We start from the raw sequence: 8,140 nt of genomic DNA on the forward strand, positions 1-8,140 counted from the left end.
CTGCCAGGATTCCGAGGAGGATCTACTACTTCCGCTGCCCGCTGGAACGGAGAGAAGGACGTCGTCATCAACACCGAACGTGTGACCGAGTACGGAGGTGCTGCCCGATTGTGGCACCGTCAAGATCTTCTACGCGCTTTTGAAAGCGGCAAGTGATCGTCTACCGCAGCAACGAGAGCCTCCTCTCGTAGGCTTTGGAAATCTTCAAGGGTTAGTCTCGTTCATCCCCTCGTTGCTCCCATCTTCTAGATTGCATCTTGGCTTGGATTGCGTTCTCGCGGTAGGAAAATTTTTGTTTTCTATGCTACGAATCCCTACACCTCTACCAAAAAAACTCTCTCTCCGTCGACATTTCGACCTCAATGGAACACCTCGCGCGCGACCCGGCTCCTAGATCTCGGATATACCACCTCATGGCCGAAAGGATGTCCTTCAAGATCACGGCTGCTCTCCGTGCAAGAAGGGTGGAGAAGTGGATCCGCGCCGTTAGGAGGGACTATCTCGACAACGCACCAATCAAGTGCGTCGGCTTGGACTGCGAGTTCACCAACCCTTGCGAGGCTGATCAGCGCGCCGCCGTCCTTCAACTCTCTGTGGCGTCCGAGAATTTGTTATTCCAGATTTGTTGGGCTGATGAAGTGCCACAAGTTCTCAAGGAGTTCTTGCTGGACGAGAGCATCAGATTCTGCGGCACGACTATCGACAAGGATGTGGAAATGTTGAGTCCCTACTGTATTCATATTACTTCTGCGTTCGACCTCTTGAAGATACTCCCGAATCCCACCAAAAATCTCATTCTGAGTCTATATGATCTGGCAAATTCTATCATTGTGACAAATCTTGTGAAGAAGAAGAGGAATAAGTAGAAGAAGAAGGACGCCACGGAAGAAAGAGAAGATAAACTGATATTTGGATGGGCCAATGTTCCATTTTTTTCTTCGAAATGGGGTATCCCCAGCCTCTGCATCAATTGATGCATGCGGCTTGCTTTATTAAAACGAATCCAGTTATTACAAGTAGCAAAATAAAAAAATTCAATACTTATTACACCTCATGGATCACCCAAAGTTGCTACAAAAACAAGCCATCTAAAAACCACTAGCATGAAACGCCTTTGCATCATCATGTTAGTCTTCGATCAGCACACCAACCGCACCGGCTGTAAAAATCCAGTGCTACCGTTGCCAGTCGGTTGCACCCAATATCCATGGCAAGGCACTCTTCCTCTGGGCGCAGATAGGACCACATATGGATCCAATGGGTAGCCAAAGGAATAACCTGCAGAAATGATGGAATTTTTTTTGTCAAAAATGCAATTATTACGTACGTTCCATATTGCCCAAAGCAAGGCACATACTCCAACTCTAATGTGAGCTTTACTCTTTTTGTCTACCCCATTTAGCCATTTTCCAAACAAATTAGTTATATTCAATGGCGGAGGTATATTGAAAGTCATGTACACTATCTTCCAGATCAACTTAGTAAAAGGACAAGATATAAAAAGATGATGTATTGTCTCTTCTTGATCATAAAAACAACATTTGGTAGAACCATTCCAATTTCGTTTGACCAAATTATCTTTCGTAAGAATCACTTTCTTGTGGAGGAACCACATAAAAATCTTTATTTTTAGTGGCACCTTCAACTTCCAGATATGTTTCTTGAGAGAAATTGTATGTCCAGAGAGGAGATCATTGTACATGGACTTCACTGAAAAAACACCAGAAGCCGTTAAGTTCCATTTGAATCTATCCTCACTATCATTTAACTGTACCATAATAAGCCTGTGTAATAGATGTGTCCATCTTTCCCATTTGTTGTCATTTAAAGTCCTCCTAAAACTAATATTAAGAGGATTCGTCACAAGCACATTTTCAACCGTGACATTTTTATGATTTACAATATTATAAAGTGACGGGTATTCTTCTGCCAAAGATTTATGACCTAACCAAATGTCCTCCCAGAATCTGGTGTTCATCCCATTACCAACCACAAAAGAACCCCGAGATAAAAACTCCTCCTTTACTTTCATTAAGCCGTTCCAAAAAGGCGAGTCACTTGGTTTTGCTGAAACTTGTGACAAAGTTTTAGAATGCAGGTATTTCTTAGTGAGCAGCTCTTGCCAAATTCCCTCCTCATTAAAAAGTTTGTAAAGCCACTTGCTGAGCAAACTCTTATTTTTTAAATCTAGAACCTCTACTCCCAAACCGCCCTGGTCCCTGGGTCTACATATAATATACCATTTCGTTAGCCTGTATTTCTTCTTGTGACCATCACTTTGCCAAAAGAACCGAGACCTAAAAAAATCGAGCCTTTTCCGAACTCCTTTCAGAATCTCGAGAAAAGAAAGCATAAACATTGGCAGACTAGTTAAAACCGAGTTAAACAGAACCAACCTATCGCCATATGATAAAAGTTTCCCAATCCAACTACTTAATTTTGTCTCAAACCTGTCCTCCACCGGTTTCCATTCACCGTTTCTCAATTTGCGAAAATGGATAGGAATCCCTAGATACCTAAAAGGAAGGGAACCTATGTCACAACCAAAAAGAGATTTATAATCATCCTCCCTCTGTCTGGCCTTTACAAAACAAAAAAAAGTTCACTTTTATGGAAGTTTATCTTTAGGCCTGACAATTGTTCAAACATACATAACACTAACCTCATGTTAAGTGCCTTTTCAAGATCATGTTGCATAAATAATATGGTATCGTCAGCATATTGAAGAATAGACAAGCCCCCGTCAACTAAATGTGGAATAAGACCCTCCACTTGGCCATCTTCGTTTGCCCTCGCAATCAGAATAGCAAGCATATCCGCTACGATGTTAAATAAAATTGGTGACATTGGATCCCCTTGACGCAATCCTTTTTTAGTTTGGAAATAATGACCTATGTCATTATTTACCCGGATCCCCTTGTATGTCCAGAGAGGAGATCATTGTACATGGACTTCACCGAAAAAACACCAGAAGCCATTAAGTTCCATTTGAATCTATCCTCACTATCATTTAACTGTACCATAATAAGCATGTGTAATAGATGTGTCCATCTTTCCCATTTGTTGTCATTTAAAGTCCCCCTAAAACTAATATTAAGAGGATTCGTCGCAAGCACATTTTTAACTGTGACATTTTTATGATTTACAATATTATAAAGTGATGGGTATTCTTCCACCAAAGATTTATGACCTAACCAAATGTCCTCACAAAATCTGGTGTTCATCCTGACGTGGGCATTACCCTTCGAGTAACCAGCGTTGCCTTATCCGGTATTGACTAGTTGGAGGCCCATGAAGACACCTGAAGACGAGATGGGCCACTAGGTCGGCGCACCAGAAGGTTCCTTGACGAGCAAGTCAAGGAAGCGAATAAACAAGGAAAGATCAGATCTGTAAACCTAGTCGTACTCGATCAGGCCTCTTGAGACCTGGCCTCCTATATAAAGGCCAGGAGAGGGGCTGCCGAGGGACACGATCAATCTTAGCAACTTTAGCCAGAGAAAGCTTAGAGCTAGGTAACCCTAGCAATAGCAATCTCGACTAGATCTCAGCCGAACTATTCGGCACCCCATTGTAACCCATTGTCATCATAATCAAAGAACAGACAGGCAGGACGTAAGGGTTTTACCTCATCGAGGGCCCCGAACCTGGGTAAATTGCTCTCCCCGCTTGTCTGTGAACCGATGTCTCGCGTCAGCCTACAGGATTCCATCAATCCTAAGCCCCTATCGGAGGGCATTGGTGAGGAGTACCCTCGACAATTGGCGCCGTCTGTGGGAAATCTGTCGGCACAAGGCAGGTCATCGGCAGCACCAGTTACGTCCGCGGCATTCTTACTCGAGTCACCGACAACAGCAAAGTCAAGAGATCCGATCCGCTGTGGATCCTTCGACTTCGTGCCGCGCCGCGAAGAACTTCACCCGAATTCTATGGCACCGTCTCACAACACGGAAGCTGTTTTCAGTGGCGTCCACTTCGTCATTGACTCCGGAGGTTTTCTTCGCCTCCCCAGGGCCGGCGTATCCGACTCAAAGGCCGTGCCTCAGGAGGGTGTCCCTTCGGCAACAGCCCTAAAAATTTCGCCCAGAAGCATACAAGAGAGCAACCGAGAAAATCTCGACGCCACAGCTGGACAAAGAAAGAGACGAAGGAGCTCACACCGTGAAGAGGAAGGTAGAACATCAGTCCACTCTCGATGCTATGACATGTCGTCAATCAGGGGCCGCACACGTTCTCCACACCTCTCAGCTACAGAGCAACTTGAGGCGCCATGTTATCTCCACTCTTACTTCGATCCTAAAGATGGTCGGGAGAAGTCCAGCCATCTGTTAAGGAACTGCCGACACTTCCTAGAGATTCGACAGTTCTGCGACGACCTTAGAGCTGAAGCCACATCAAGAGTTCGCATGATGAAAGAGAAAGCAAGGTCCTATGACCATCAGCCAGAACCATATGTACCAGAACCGTACGAGCCAATGGAAAAAGACGAATATGTACCAGTCGAGGCATTCCCAGCGCTGCGTGGACAAATCAACATGATCCACAAAACCAGCTTTTCGAAAAGAGAAATCAAAAAGTTCTCCCGAGAAGTAAAATATGCGGAAGTTGCCATGGTTGATATGCCGGATTTCATCGACTGGTCAGATCAGAGCATCACCTTCAGCAGGGCGGACCACCCGAAAGCCGTCCCAAGGCCCGGTCACGCGGCCCTTGTCCTGGAAGCACAGATTGGAGGGTACAATATGGGCAAAGTATTCATGGACGGAGGAAGCGGCTTGAACCTGTTATTCGCCAGCACAATGAGGGCAATGGGTTTAACAGTCGACATGCTAAAAGAATCCGACACAAGGTTCCACGGCATTATACCCACTCGACCCGCCTACTCGCTAGGCAAAACATCATTGGACGTAGTCTTCGGCACGCCCAGTAATTTCAGGAAAGAAAAGGTCGAGTTCGAGGTAGTCGACTGGGAATCTCAGTACCACGCCATCCTTGGCAGGCCTGCGTTTGCCAAATTCATGGCCGTGCCTCATTATGCATACCTGAAACTAAAGATGCCAGGCAACAACGGGACCCCAATAACCGTTCACGGCAGCTTCGCTCGGTCAGACAACTGCGACAGGGAATTCCAGAAGATCACCTCGAAGTTTGGAGCCAAAGAAGAACTCAACGCGATCGACGCCATTACAGACCACACACAGCCGCCAGCCGACAATCGAAACGTAAGATCCGATGAGTTCGATACTGCAAAGGAAACCAAGAAGCTGCAGGTGCACCCTACTGATCTGAAAAAGACGGTCAACACCTCGGCTGACCTCGCTGTCGCATAGGAAAGCGCGCTCATCGAGTTCCTCCGTGAGCGCTGGGAGATATTTGCATGGGAGCCATCCGACATGCCAGGTATCCCCAGGGAACTCGCTGAGCACGCCCTAAATGTTGACCCAACGGCCAAACCAGTACAGCAGTCGATGCGGCAATTTTCCGAACCTAAAATAAGAGCAATCGGTGAAGAAGTTAATCGACTTCGCAAGGCGGGATTTATCCGAGAGCTTAACGAATCTGAATAGGTGGCCAATCCAGTCATGGTGCCGAAGAAGGACACAACCGCCCTCCGCATGTGCATCGATTACACTAGCCTTAACAAGCACTGCCCGAAAGATCATTTCCCGCTGCCTCGAATAGATCAAATAGTCGATTCTACGGCCGGGTGCGATCGTCTCTCTTTCCTCGATGCATACTCCGGGTACAACCAGATCAAACTGAAGAAGGAGGACCAGGAGCTAACCGCGTTCATTACTCCACACGGCATTTTCTGTTACAACGTCATGACCTTCGGGTTGAAAAATGCAGGAGCTACCTACCAACGCTGCATGCAAGCCTGCCTCGCAGAGCAGATTGGAAGGAACATTGAAGTCTACATCGACGATATCGTGGTGAAAACAAAGCACGCAGCCACACTCATCGATGACTTGCGGGAAACCTTCGACAATCTGGACAGATACAAAATCAAGCTAAATCCCAAGAAATGTTTCTTCGGAGTGCCAGGAGGACAAGTACTCGGGTACTTCATATCAGCCAGAGGAATCGAGGCTAATCCCTTGAAGATCAAAGCTATTCTCGACATGAAGCCGCCAAAGAATCTGCACAAAGTGCAGCAGTTGGCAGGCCGATTAGCAGCGCTTAGCAGGTTCATCGCAAAGCTAGGGGAGAAAGCTCTGCCCTTCTACAACTTGATGAAAAAGTCAGAAAAGTTCGAGTGGACAAAGGAGGCACAAGACTCCTTCTACAATTTGAAGAAAATTCTATCGACCTCCCCGGTGCTCGTGACTCCGCGCGAAAAGGAGACACTGCTGATGTACATAGCCGCTACAGCTCAAGTCTTCAGCAGCGTTTTGGTTGTCGAACGAGAAGAAGCAGGGAGAGTTCATGGTGTGCAGAGGCCCGTTTACTACCTCAGTGAAGTACTTACCCCCGCATGGCAGAGGTATCCCCATCACCAGAAGTTGGCATATGCAGTGTGGAGGTCGGCTCGCAAGCTGCGACACTACTTCACGGAGCACCCGATCAAAGTGAAGCACCCCTGAAGAGCATAATGACCAATCCGGAAGCAACAGGTCGAGTGTCTCAATGGGCCATCGAGTTAGCGCCACACGACATAACCTACGTCAACCGAACGGCGGTAAAATCCCAAATCCTCCCAGATTTTGTGGCAGATTGGATCCAATCACAGACACCAGCAACACCCGACATGTCGGGGTCATGGGTAATGTACTTTGATGGGTCAAAACGGAGTACAGGCGCAGAGGCAGGAGTGGTGTTGATATCACCACAGGGAGATAAGATGAAGTATATACTACGCATGAATTTCTCCCTGCCGACAAACAACGAAGCAGAATACGAAGCGCTGCTACACGGAATGAAAATGGCGAAGGCGTGTGGTGCTACGCGCCTAGAAATCTACGGAGACTCAAACCTGGTGGTCCAGCAGTCGATGAACCTGTGCGATGCAGTCAGTGACAACATGGTTGCTTATCGACAGCTGTATCAGAATATGGAGGCTAAATTCGAAGGATGCGAGCTTAAGCACATCGGCAGAGCCAGTAACGAGGAAGCCGACACTTTGGCAAACATCGGGTCCACATGCTCCCCTATCCCAGACGGATTTTTTTACGAAGTGATCGCTCAAAGATCAATTAAAGAAAAGACGTCTGCATCTCCAAAACCATCGGCTGGAGAATTGGAGAAAAGCTCACTACAAAAACCTTCGACTGAAGAATCTCCAGTCCTTCCTCCCGAACAAGTTCTCCTCCTCGAGCCACTATGGACCGAACCATTCCTAGCGTACCTGTCGAAACAAGAGCTGCCAGAAGACCCTGTGGAAGCTAAGCGAATCGTCAGACGATCAAAGGCCTTCACAGTGATAAATGGTGAGCTTTACAAGCGTAGCATCTCAGGGATCTTCCAAAGGTGCATCGCCATTGAAGATGGAAAAGCACTGTTGCGCGAGATACATGAAGGAACCTGTGGGCATCATGCAGGGAGCAGAGCCCTTGTGGCGAAAGCCTTTAGGGCGGGATTTTATTGGCCAACGGCAGCGTCGGATGCTAGGGATCTAGTCATGAAGTGCAATGCGTGCCAACGTTTCTCGTCGAAACCACACGCTCCTGCAACGGATTTAATGACAATACCCTTGGCATGGCCGTTCGCTCAATAGGGACTCGATCAAGTTGGACCATTGCCAAGATCGTCACCCGGAGGACACACGAACTTACTAGTTGCAGTCGACAAATTCACTAAGTGGATCGAGGCAGTACCAGTGCGAAACCAAAAGGCTGAAACAGCGGTTCAATTCTTCAAAGGAATAACCTGTCGATTCGGTATGCCCCACAGCATCGTCACAGACAACGGCTCCAACTTTGATTCCGAGGAGTTCAGGAAATTTTGTGATGATGGAGGGATCAAATTGAAATTCGCATCAGTCTCTCACCCCCAGACCAATGGCCAGGTGGAAAGGATCAATGGTTTAATAGGGGATGGTTTAAAGAAACGCCTTAAAGGCGCAGCCGGAGCCTGCGTTGAAGAGTTACCATCTGTGCTATGGAGTTTGCGTACCACCCCCAACAGGTCGACTCAATACACT

General features: G+C 47.1%; 1 protein-coding gene across 1 annotated transcript; it reads left to right on the forward strand.

Annotated features, from left to right (window-relative positions):
- The first annotated feature begins 362 nt into the window (after positions 1 to 362).
- Positions 363 to 866, forward strand: LOC127339638 (uncharacterized). Its single transcript, XM_051365461.1, has one exon. The coding sequence runs from the start codon at positions 363 to 365 to the stop codon at positions 864 to 866; it is 504 nt and encodes a 167-aa protein (XP_051221421.1).
- Positions 867 to 8,140: the final 7,274 nt, after the last annotated feature.

Source organism: Lolium perenne, chromosome 3, assembly GCF_019359855.2.
Source record: "Lolium perenne isolate Kyuss_39 chromosome 3, Kyuss_2.0, whole genome shotgun sequence".
Classification (NCBI taxonomy): domain Eukaryota; kingdom Viridiplantae; phylum Streptophyta; class Magnoliopsida; order Poales; family Poaceae; genus Lolium; species Lolium perenne.